Here is a 13,118-nt window from a genome sequence, read left to right on the forward strand (position 1 = left end):
GGTTATCTTTATACCTCTAACTATTTCCACATGCATATATCTGGATAGTCATAGCCACATTCCATATATACTTAACTCATGTATGTTGCCTTAGTGACACTACAGGATTCTAAACATAAATATTTATTTCATATTTCTCAAAAGTACAATTCATGTATAGTGCATAAAACTACATCCTCTAGTTATGCTCCTACTGCACTCCTATTACTTTCCAAACTGTAACTTTTGGGTTCTCTCCTGTGTTTTCTTAAAAATACCAGACATATAGCTCACAAATCTTAGGATGCAAGAAATTTCTCTTAAATAACTGGAAGAGCATGGTGTCTAAATAAAGGGGAAGAATTAATCAGTTTTAATTAATTAAACTAAAAAACTTTTAATGCTTTTTCTTACATTTTCTTTACAGTTAGAACATAACTGAAGGGTTTAAATGTTTTCAATATGTTACAGGTGTATTTCTCTGGCTGTGGCATGCGTTGTGAATTTTTACATTTGTGCTGTTTGTGCTGTTTTTCATCATGTTCTTGGTCCACAGCAAGCAGAGTTTCAGGCTCAGTATTTTTGTTTTGTGTATCTTTCTGGGCTGTGCCCACATGGCCACACTTCATTGAAAGGGACATGAAAGAAAAATAGATTTATGTGATTGGATGTATCCTTGGGCTCAAAGAAAGTAGAAAAGAAAATGACAGCCACATTCCTTTAAGCCTGTCAGTAAATCTAGTTTTGATAATCTCCTGATGAGCTGATCATCCCAAATCTAGCTGAATTAAGGTTTCCAAAACTGTTTATGGGACTTTAGAATACTGGTATTTAGCTTAAAAAAGATCTGTTTAGATGGCCTGAAGTCCATGTAGATGGTCTTTAAATTGTGCTCAATATTTGGAAGTGTCTAGCTTTCACCACTAATGTATTTTTTAAAAAACTGAAATTAAGTCAACAATTTGAATGTCTGTCATTGCATTGCTGTCCACCTAAGCACACTTACTCTGCTGCACATGAATATGTGATCTTTTAGTTTCAGAACCAACTTGATGGCATGTGTGGAAAATGCTGGAATGAACTACCACTGTAATCTACATGCAGTAAGATTCCTCTTTCTAACACTGATACTACTTTTCCTTCCTTTCTCACTCCAGTGTTGGGCACCTTGCCCAGGCTTCTGTCAAACTTAGAGCATAAGCTATACTCAAAGCCTGTATTTCAGGAGGTTTCTTTAGTGGCTAGACAGTCATTCACATCTTCTCTTTACTAAAAATATGGTCAAATTGCAAGTGGCTATGTTGTATTTGTTTGATTGTGCCTCTGAAACTATAATCCCCAGGTGTAATCAGAACTACATTTGCACCTTGGTGTTTTTTTCTTTTTGTAAACCTAAGCCTAGACTAACCCTGTTACTAAAGTGCATGTTTATAGGCACTAGTTTCTTTTCCTTATATGGAAACCAGAGATGTCTTGGCTAGGGAAGAAAAATTTTCCTGCTGTTCTCTTTTAGATAAAAGCTTAGCCCAGAAAGTTCAGGTCAGCTCTTGATTTCCCATTTTCTTTAAGAGTTTCTCAGCAATGTGTGTCAGAAGAGCCAGTATTTCATATGCAAGAAGGGCACCAAGTGTGGGAGTTAGAACCCTCAGATGAAAGAAAATCAGAGCTTTAAGGAGCTCCTTCACAGACACAAAGAAAATAAGGACTTTTGCCTTTGCATAGTGAGATTCATAATCATTAACTCATTTGACTCACAAGAACCATTTTGGTTGCAGACAATTCTGTAGGAGGTAATGTCTTTTACTGTGAGTGGAAATGAAATTAATGAAGCTGTTCTCCAGCCAGAGTAGCTGAAAAAGGTTTTCTAGTGAAAATGTCACAGGTAAAACCTTGTGGATCCAGACACACCTTTTAATCTTGATAACTGCTCAGATTTATGCTCAGTCCTCCAGAGTTTTAAGGATTCTCAGAACCAAAAGGTGAAGTTATACAATTTCTTTTAACTTGTTGAATAAACATAAGACATTTGCTTAGTTTTGTAGCATGCTTTTGCCTGGATGGCTGTGACATTACATCAGGAATCTGAACCCTGGATATGCTTCAGGCATCAGTAGCCAGTTGAGTTGCACAAAGGAAGAAGTGGTGGGGCGGGGGAAGAAAGCATACCAAGATTTTGGAAGCAAAAAGGAGGAGCAGTACTCTGAGTGGATACCCAGACAGCAGGAAAGGGAGCTGGTGAGAGAGGCATTGTTAGGCTCTTAATGCATGATGCTCCCATTGCTGGAACAAATTAGTAAGCAAGAATGCAGTTACCACCTGTCTGCTCTGCCCCTTTGATCCAGAGGGAAGCAGAAACCCGAGGATGGAGTCAGAACAGGAGAAATAAGAGGAGGTAGAAAGAAGGATAGTGGGGAGGTTGGGGATGGAATCAGCCCCGGCTGCAGTAAGCAGTTGTGAGTGACTTTAAGTGCACAGGAGAGTTCTTGTAGGAAGTTAATGCAAAGCAGATCACCATGATTGCTTCATAAAAACATCACCTGTAGAGCATAGGTTGAAATTGAAGGTCATCTTCCTCTTCTCCTCAGATCTATCCTTTGCAGTTTTCTTACCTGAAATCAGCTTCTCAGGTTTAGATTGGATAGTATGTTAATAGAGGTAAATGATTCTTTAACACCTGATGTGATTTTAGGGAGTGTAACAACTAGAGAAAAGACAATTCACAACACAAGTGTCAGTAATGTTCATTTCTTTATTGTCTATACAGGAAGACTAGAATTATGAGTGTTAATGGATTCACAGCCTAAGCAAACTACACGCTACATGATCTTTCACTCAGTTTGTGCTATTCAGAACCACATCTGTTTAGCTGCATGGATAACATTATTAGTATTTTATTGTTTTGGCTGACAGCAGCAAGGAAAGCACTCTGGTTCCTTTGAAAATTGCCTCAGCAAATGACTGCATTGCTGAAGGTTTAGTCATTTGCTTGTCAAAGGCTGGTACAGGAAGGTAGGCAAACTGGAAAACCTAGTATTGCACAGCAGAGAGCTGTAGTTCTCACAGCTGGGCAAACTGATACTTCCTCCCCCTCCCTTTTCTCTATAACTAGTGCAGCCGACCTTATTTGTTATTCCAAGGAATTCCCCTTATTTATCAGTGTTTCGAAACCACTCCTGTAAAAACTATCCTGACTCTCCCTGTTACTGTCTCCATCTTCACATCGGAACTATTACTGACCATAACCGCAACTGAAATCAGAAGGAAATTAATTGCCTCTGTGCTTTCTTTAGAGACAGAGGTCCTCACACAGAGACAGAAGCAATGAAAAGGCAAAGCTCTGCTCAGGAGCATGAGATTATTGAATTGCAAGAAGATAATGTGGAGGAAAGTGAGGCTGATCATGACAAACCTCTAAATGCTCCAATGCAAAAGGTAGGAATTTTACTTGCTCATTCCATCTTTGCCCTTGAGAAAAACACTACGCAGCAAGAGAAATGACACTTTGCAGAAATGTATTGTAAGGGTAGTTCAATTTGTTTTTTGAGGGAGTGGGAAAGGAGCTGAAAACTTGCTTTTTTTTCTCCTTATCAATGAGGTGTTCTAATATTGGAGTGGGATTTTAAGCTTTAACTTAGGAACTGAAGTTGTAATTTGTAATCTGAGTTTTGCTTTGTTTTCACATGCTGTCAGTGGGATTGAGCTCAAAATCAAAAAGGAGTTAAGTTGAAATTTTAAACCCAGGCTTTTCTTCAGTACAAATTAACCAGCAAACAGTGCTGCCAAAACAAAAATAAGATATCTTCCAACAGAGCATGCTGGAATCATGTTCTCTTTATCTTCGAGTAATTTGCAGTTACTAAACATTATGAATTTGTATTAAAGGAATACTCCAAACCTCAGTCAAGACCAGTATATGAGTACTGAGGGAAGTACTTTAGTACTTACCTTAAAGCTACGGAGCAGACTAATGCTGGCAGAAGTATAATATATGTTCACAGGTGACTGTTGTACAATGATTTACACTACTTACTCAAGGAATATTTGTGACAGAGCAAATTCATTTCCTACTTTTCTGTAGGCATGGCTGAGTCCCCCAAGAGCTGTATTAGTCACACCACCCCTCCCATCTCACCACTGACAAAGTAACTGCAACTGCTCCCCTGTGGCAGCCTCACTGATCATCTTTGTGTGCTGATTCATTCCACTGGCCGGGCAAATCCCCCATATATTCCACTATATCAGGGGTCTTTGACCTCTCTTCTAGTCTGGTAAGCTGAATTAGATTGCTTTAGGGTGAGATAAGTTTGAGGGAGATGCAAAGAGGAACAGGAAAGGGTAGAAGAAAGCAGGGGTGAGCTCTAGCTGGACTATATTGCGAAACTTTACCCTTAAGTTTACCCTTCCCCTTCCAAGAACTGAGTTTTCATTTGAGCTCTGTTTCTGCTGATTCTGGAAATTGGATTCCTGTCCTATAGGGAGTGCTGGAAAATTATTATGCTCTGCTTTCTGCTTAGGTTAATCAGAACTGCCCTGCTCATTGGGGAGAGATTTTTTTCTGCCACTGTTGCTTCCCTCCAGCAGTCTTGTGATGCATATGGGCAAAGTCCAGAGGGTGTTAGACTGGTTGTGGAGCTCAACATTTTCTTGAGATCAAGTCAGTTTGCTATATGTGATTAAGAATTATGTTTTGTAATAGTCTAAATATGGCGTGACTCAATCTTGGGATTGACAGCTGTTTGTCCAACAGATTTCAACTATGACTGATTTCAAAGTTGTACTCTAGGCAGAGGTTACTGGCTTTTAAAAAAATGTTAAATACAAAACTATATGCTAATGTGAAGTATTAAATTGAATTTATTAAATTAATTATCCTAATATATTTTAAAAGTCAAATAAAAAAATATGAATATGTATTAGTACCTGAAAGCGTGCTGTAAGTGAAATCATATTCAGTTTTTGCTATTCATTCTCCACCAAAGCAAAGTTCTGTGCAGAGATGTCTGCAGAGAGTGTTCCCCTTTTTCTGCCTCTGCTCCTGCAGAAATGACTCCTGTAAGATCTGTCTGTAAGTGTCTGTTTTCTCCACCTGTACCCCTCCCACTTCCACAAAAACTTTTAGGCAGCTGGTGGATTCAGTTTAATTCAATGAAAGCCTTTCTGTTATGCAGGGTTCTTAGAAAGCTCAAAAAGTAAAGGAAGGCAACGTGGATTAGCACCTCCAGCCAAGCAGCTGGTTCCTTCCAATCTGCATGTATGTGGCCCAGACAACCTACAGTATGCACTTTTCCTTACCTGGCACTGATGTCAAAAAGGATGTGGAGTTTACTACAGGGTTTATGATGGATGGAGAGGGGAAAGAAGGAGGAATTAGAAAGGCAGCATGGTCTACTTATGAATTTAAGCCTTTCCTTCAGTTTTTTTTCTGTGGAACAAAGCAGTTGAAGTTTTCTTTGTTTGTTTTGCTACATCACCTACACAGGGTTTTTTTCATTTGGTTGGGTTTGCATTTTGGTTGGTTGGGTTTGGGCTTTTCTTTGTTTGCTTGTTTTTTAATATTCATATCAGTAAGTTAACTAAATAAAAGTCTAATTTTTGCCATGGTCTTAAATAGTATTACAAATTAAACATCAGGCAAGTATTATTCGTTCTCTCCCATATGAATGCACATGTGAACAATTGCTTTGGAGACAGTTTGCTTGTGGTCTTCTAGAATAGGTGAGATTCACATTAAGCTTGTTGTAAAATATATTCATTAACCTTCAAGTTTCCCATCTTCTGAAGAAAAAGGGATTCAGCTATAAAGTTCTCAATTATTTTATGATGGGTTTAATGCAATAGTATCTATTGAATAACAGTCCCTTTGCTTTGGTGCTGGCACTCAGCAGCTATGCAGGTGGACATCATCAACATTGCAGAGGTGAATTATTTTGAAAATACCTCTTTAGACACCTCTTGGCTGGGAGAGATGGCAAACATTAAAAGGACAGCTTGTGGAACATGCAAATCAAATTCATGTAGTTAAAAAAATAAATAGGGAATCAAGAACACACTTTTGTAGGACCTTGGCTTTAAGGGCAATTCAGGAGTTGGAAATTCTACACAAATGGGAATGAAATATCTTTCAAGTAATTGCTGGCCTGTGAAAATCCTTTGCCTTCTGAAACTAAATTCCCACCTGCAGCAGTAGTCAAGGGTGGAAATCCCTGGTGTAGGTCATCTCTTACCAATGATGCTCTCCTATCTATGTGGGGGTTTTGTTTCTAAATGTGACAGTAGAGATTTGCTTCAATACTCTTTTTTTGATACTTTTTTTCTTGCCTTATTTCATTAATCAATATGTCCTTCCCTTTTATAACTAGGAGAGAGATCACTGGAAATCATGCAGGAATGTAGTATTCTGGAAGTGTAAACTATGGATGGTTATAACTACAATATTTCTAGTAATCTTCCTGGTCATTCTGATCAGCCTAGTTCTTTATTCTAGTAAGTATCTTCCTCTTGGTTACAATAACACAAATACATACAATACATACAATCTAATATAACACAAAAACAATCATAGCATCCTTTAAACTCCTTCATTAAACTGCTGAAGGAACTGGGATACTGACTGTGGAGGATGGTGTGTTGAGCAGTGGATGTGAATGCTTTTACCCTAGCAGGCAGCAAGCAGCTTGTATCCTGATCAGATGGCACTTCCAGTTTGTAGCTAAGTGAGAAAATGTTATGAAAAGAGAGCTGGGGAATGAGGATGAAAATTAGCTTGTCATGTTGCAATGAGTGCAATGGATCACTTAGATCCCCTGAAGTGTTTTCATTGTCAGTAAGGCTAACAGAGGAACTGACTTTTGTGAATGGGGGTGGGTGATTGACCTCCACATGGTGTCACTTTTCTTCGGGTGACTTGCACTTTCTTTCTGTCACTCTCAGTCAGTCCTTACCTGGGAAATTTGTGAGAAAGCCACCACAGAGCAAGCCAAGAAGGTGTTTGTTGTTTTTTTTTCCAATACTTCAGCTAACTGGAACTTTTCCTTTCCCTTTCTATCTCCTTTGGATTATTAGATATTTACACAGATGAGGATGACTATTGGGATCCTGATGCACTACTAAACAGTGGAAATTTTCACAATTTCTCAGGAACATTGGAGTTCATGTGTGGTCTCCCACATTTTTTCTCTGAGGACATCACTAAGAGGGTATGTGTTGATGTGGTTCTTGGCAGAGTTGATTCTACTTACAACATAGTTTCAGTACTTTTTCTTTTAAAAGTTTCTGCTTCGTTATGTAGCAACTCAATCACTTGCAAGTCCAAAAAAAAGGAAAAAGAGTTGTACTTCTTAAAGTCCTAATCTAGAAAAAAATTGAGTTGTCTGCTTTTAAGCACAGAAAAGCATCTGACTTTTTTTCATCAGATTTTACTAATGGTTAGGACAGTCTTTACCTGTTGCACAGAATCATTGAATAACTTAGAAGGGGCTTGTGAAAGTCATCCAAAGCCAATAGAGGCTAAAAATCCTGTGTACTGCATTCTTTTGTGAGTATACAATGACAGCCTGGGTTTATAGCTGCAATTTCCATCAAGCCATCATGGCTCTGGTTACAGCTGAAATAAGCTCAGCAGGCAAGGCAGTGCTCATTTAGACATTGTGGAGAGTGTCAGCAGACAGGTTCTTTTCTCTACTAAGTAAAAGTTAGAAGAGCTTTTTGGCACTAATTAAATCCCAAACCTAACAACATGAATTGCACATAGCAACATGAGCACATACTTTCAGGTCACCCTGAATGCCTCTGTTGTGTTAAGGTTATACAGCAACCACACAATTAACTTTTCTGTCAAATTTAAAGGGACTATGTATCTTTTCTAGAACAGATATTTGCTGATATTTGACCTTCAGAACCCTTAAAACACCTTCTAAGAATGATTTGTTGTGCTTTCTTTAGTGGAGAAAAGAGGGGTTGAATAAAAGAAGTAAGTTTTGCTTTTTATTTTTTTTTTCTGTCCCAGTTAACAGAGGTCTACAGTTCATCTCCAGCTTTAGGACGTTACTTTAGGTCAGCTCAAGTGGTTGCTTTCAGGTAAGCACTTTGTCACAAAAATTATCTGAAAATTACAGGCTTTTGATGAGATATACACATGCCTATGTTAATATGCCTAATATTTAAATCTGTGAAAAATAGGTTGTTTGGGGGAAACTTAGGTTTATAGGTAGTGAAAACTGGTCAAAGGATTCTCTGGTGTAACTGGAAAGTGCTACTAATAGTATATAATGACAGTAACACTTTGTTGCTGTAAAGTATCTCTATTATCTTTGGTTCCAATTGCAACCCTTGAGAAACATATTCAAGGACATTTATTAAAATTGATGTGGCTTAAATAGTCTTAAATAAATAAAATGGAGCTCATGAGGTGGAGAGAACTATTGTGTTCCCAAAAGAGGTAAAGGCAACAGGCCCTTACATGCCTCCTATAATGGAGAAATAGCAGAGACAAGGGAAGACAGAGAGCTTCCCCAAAGAGTTGTGAAAAAGCATGATTACAAAAGGAATTAGAAAGACAGGAGATAATCAAGGAAATTAGATTTGCAGTCCCAAGGCCCTTGGGAGAGCAAGGACAGAGAAAGAGCCCCCTTGAGATGTGACAAGGGGAAGTCCTGAGGGCACTTTTGCTCCCTTGAGGGAATATGCTCCCTTGCACTGCCAGCCTTGAGCATGTTCTGTGGTGAACTGTAGCTTCGCAATCATATTTCTTCTAAGTCTAAAAATTATGATTTAGACCATCCAGTACAAAGGTGTAGTTCTGCATATATATTGATCAGCTGATCTCTCTGCCTCTTTGTGTGCATCTATCTTGATGCCTCTCTCTCTCCATTTCCTTTTATTTTCTCACCTGCAACTACTTTTATAAAATGCTATAAATTCTGAGTACAAAGGTAACTGTTGAATTGTAGACAGTGGATGTGATAGGCCACAAACAGTGAAATCTCCAGAGATTTCACCCAGTTCATTGGTTTGTGTAATCCACTCCAGAGCTCAGTCAGGAGCACAACTGGGTGGTCCCAGGTATTGCCAGCAGGAGAGCAAATCTTTCTGCAGGATCCTAGCTAACCTACGCATATGATATTGCAACACCTCTTATCAATATGTTCTTGTGAAGCATGAGCACTGAAAACCACATTCCCATTAGGACACATGTCCAAATGCTCTTTGTGGATTTGAAAACATGCCTCTGGCTGGCTTCAAGTAGCCACTCAGTTTCAAGAGTTGTTCTGAGACAGGACGGGGAGGAAGAAACTGGAATCTTTGATAACAGTTGTCTTTTATAAAGCTTTTCTTTAGAAAACATTTTTTTAAAGAAATCTATGACAACATTGATATGAACAGTCAGTCTTCTCAAAAAAGTAAAATATTCAGGGGGAGCTTGAAGGCATTCATACTTGTCTTTGTTTTTCAGTAATGAAAGCTCCACTGTAATTTATCACCTAGTGTTTTCTGTACCACCATCAACAAAGGGATTTATGGAAAACACTATGAACCCAGATTTTATAAAGAACATTTTACGTCAAAATATTTATGATGAAGCTGGTACTTTTAATCCTGGGACATCTGAATGTGACAGGTTAAAGCTTGACCCGACTACTCTCACATGTAAGTTCTGTACATTATAGAAACTGTTTCTTTACAAAGAGCAGATGCATTTACAGTAAAGAAGGGAAATATGTCTAGAAAGATGCTGAGACTTTTTAGGAAATATATTTTGCACAACATTATTACAACATTGTAAAATAGTTTTCAGAAAGTCATGCTATGCTTAACTGATTATCTGGGATTCAATGTCAGGTCATCTGTTGAGAAAGGGAATAGTGGTAAGCTATGGACTTACACAACACTTCTCAGATCTATTCTTACATTTTGTCTACACAGAGAAATTCTCCTCATACGTGTATGTGCTATAATGGGGAGATGAACAATGAAAATATTTCTCCTTATTGTATATTCAGTTATGAATGCTTACAAACCAAATTTGAAACCAAATAAAACAGGATAAGTAACTTGAGGTTAAATTTCAGCATTTACTTTTTCACAGTCAAGGATGAAAAAAGATTCTTGATTTTTGATGTTTTTGTAGGTTTGGGGGCTTTGGGCATTTTTTAGATTGTTTTGTTTTGTTTTTGAAAATTTATTTTGTACCAAGATACCTTTCAAAAAAACAAATGTTCATTTTCCCAGGTTTTCTAGGCAGTGGTTCCAATGATTACCAGTGACTAGGCATTTGACTTTACAGAAATGCCAGTATAAAAGTCCTTTGAGCTTTGCAGTTACACTGAAAATGCATGGAGCTGCTTCCCCCAACCTCCAATTTACTAAGCCAAACATATGTGCTTTCAGAATAATCCTAGGCCAACACTTCAGCATGAAGTGTATGTAACTAAGAGTTGGGATTAACTGATATTGAAGTTTTGTTTTAATTCTAATACTGTACTATTTTAACTTTCAGAGAAATGATGGAAAGATTCCTCATCTTCATCACCATCTAGAAGAGATGGGATCTCCTATCTAATAGTAATCCCAGGACAGGGAGCTAATCTTTAGGTAGAAACACTTCTAAAGTTGTCCTGTAAATACTGCCTGTGATGCAATATTGTAAATGGAATATGTAGTATATTTATAACAGTGTTGCACTCCTATAACACCACTACCTCCTTCTGTATTGTCCTGATACCTCAATAATCCATTTTGCCCTTGTAAAAATCATGTATCTTCCCTGATGCATGGTCTGTTGACTTTGAAAGCTCTGCTTTGTCTTACCTTACAATTAAATCTGAATGATCTGTGCAAGCTTTTAAAGAGGTCTTGCATATGGCTCCTTTCTTCTTCTCTTGGCTTATCCAAAATTATCTGCACAGCTTCATTCTTAATGCTCACTTGCACCATACTCATGTCTGTTACTTTTTCCCCTCCTAACTTTATATGCCATGTTTCCCTGTTGCTCTTCTCACTGTAAAACAACCTGAAAACTCCTATATATACATATATGTGTATATATTCTTTAATTACATGCAAGATCTTTGCACTAGATTCTCAAGAAAGCTTTAACTCTCATAATTACCTTATTCATCCTACAGTCTTCCTGGATAAGGTGGTGTCTGCTGTATTTTTCTCTTCTTCAGTGTGAAATAGAAAAGAAGAAAGAACCATCATGAAGAAACATGTCTTGTTCACTAATGCATCTGAATGTCTAGGGTCAAATTAGATGTGTACTTTAATAATTAGCTACTGCTATGAGAGAATAGACAGATATTTAACCCACATTTGTAAGTCCAAAGACAAACTAGTCTACACCCTTAATTATAGTACCTGTCCTAGCCCTGGAGATAAAAATTAACAGATACAAGATATTTGCCTTAATAAGGCAGCAAAATAGTTGTTGATGAGAGGTCAGATGAGATGGACCAATGTCAAGAGGCAGGAGCTGAAGTGGACATAGGCCAGTTTGGCATGAGAGTTATAGACAGTAACTGGCTATAACCTGAAGACGAAGCATTAACTTAATGCAGAGTGGGACGGATTCACTACCATGTTAGTGAAGTATACTTTCTTGTCATTTATTTATAGCCTGTATAGTGCTGTTGGATAGACACATTTATTTTAAGAAACATTTTGTATTGTAAGAAATATCTTACAGGAAATTGCGTTTTCTTTTTCTAATATTACTATTTTATTTAAGGAGTAATCTGTCAATGTTATTGTTAATTAAATTATTTTTACTTCTTAAAGTGATTGCTTTCAAGCTCCAGTCTTTCATTGTTTGAGCTGGAAAATAACTTCTAGAATTCTAAATGCTGAGAGCTGTATGAAGCATCTGTCTGACTGATCTATACACTCAAATCCATGGTTGCTGTTGCATGAGTTTTAACTGAGCTTGGAGTTTCCATGACTTTGACATTTGTGGCTAATTCTGATCCCATCTTGATTTGTAAGATGTAGCATAGGCTGTGAGAGTCATAATTTCTCTTGCTGTAATATTCTATGCAGCATACAGCTGGCAGAGGTATTTCTTTCAATTCTTACACTGGGGAAGGTTAAACTCCATGCCTTGTATGGTCTGTTCCAAAAGCAGCAGGTTATGAAAGTACTAGCAGCAAAGAAATAAGTTGCTATTGAGATGCTGCTCAAACTTACTGCTCTTACTAAGACACTTGAACATATCCTTGGACACTTCTTTATCTGGATTCTAAGAACTGAAAAATAATGTAATTATTACACTTTCTTATGGTAATAACCCTATGAGCATCAAGAGTTGAGAGAAAAAAAGGAGCCAATCATTCATTTTTTACCCAGCCATTCTCCTCTGCTCCAGTACCTTTACCCCAGCTACTCACAGGAAAAAAGGAGGTGGAGTTGTAGTAAGATGTGATATTAAAGAGAAAATATCTGACTTTAAAGTCTACATGCAGTCAGGATTTGAAATCTCATTGAAGGAAATGCCAAAAAAAAGTGTTTCCTGGTTTTATATATGTGAGGTAAATTGATCATGCAAAAGAAAATAAAAGTGAATTAATTATGGCTCAATTTATTAGGGACACAGCAGTGTGAAAATACATTATTTCATCAAGTTAGATATTTTGTAAGGATGCTTGACGTGAATTTTAATAGAAGGAATGTGGGTAATACTTTAATGACTGAGATAACTGAGACACTGGTAAAAAGCAGAGTATGGCGTGTACAACCAGCCCTTTAAAATCCACAGCAGCCAGTACCAGTTTTGGGCAGACTCAGCTGCCTGAAATAGCAGTGGTACCTGTAGAGTGCTGTCTGTGTCTGCTAGCAGTGTGTCCTTCCATACTGCATGCAACCATTCACACACAGGACTGATCCTGGCATGGAAAAAGCAGATGTGAGTCACACACAAGCCAGGGCTGCAGCCAGCCACCACATAGAGGGAGAGACTTAAATTCAGGAAAACTATAAAAAATTTTCTCCACGTTGTTTTGTTACAAAAATGGAGGGTGCAAAATAGCATGTTTAAGCAAGAACACAAGTACATAATCACTTTATGACCTCTGGTGAACAGTTGAATAACCAGTTTCTGTACTTCGCGCAAATCCAAAAATGCATCTTGCACAGTGGTGGTGGGCTGT

The 13,118-nt window shown here is 37.8% G+C and overlaps 1 protein-coding gene across 1 annotated transcript; it reads left to right on the plus strand.

The window, feature by feature from the left end:
* Positions 1 to 3,231: 3,231 nt before the first annotated feature.
* On the plus strand, positions 3,232 to 12,346 carry C1H3orf52 (chromosome 1 C3orf52 homolog; the record flags this gene model as incomplete). Its single annotated transcript, XM_071562180.1, has 6 exons — positions 3,232 to 3,411; positions 6,339 to 6,462; positions 7,042 to 7,175; positions 7,985 to 8,055; positions 9,431 to 9,624; positions 10,475 to 12,346. Coding segments are annotated over 6 exons (705 nt in total), but the record flags the coding sequence as incomplete, so codon positions are not given.
* Positions 12,347 to 13,118: the final 772 nt, after the last annotated feature.

The sequence above is a fragment of the Pithys albifrons genome, chromosome 1, assembly GCF_047495875.1.
Source record: "Pithys albifrons albifrons isolate INPA30051 chromosome 1, PitAlb_v1, whole genome shotgun sequence".
Classification (NCBI taxonomy): domain Eukaryota; kingdom Metazoa; phylum Chordata; class Aves; order Passeriformes; family Thamnophilidae; genus Pithys; species Pithys albifrons.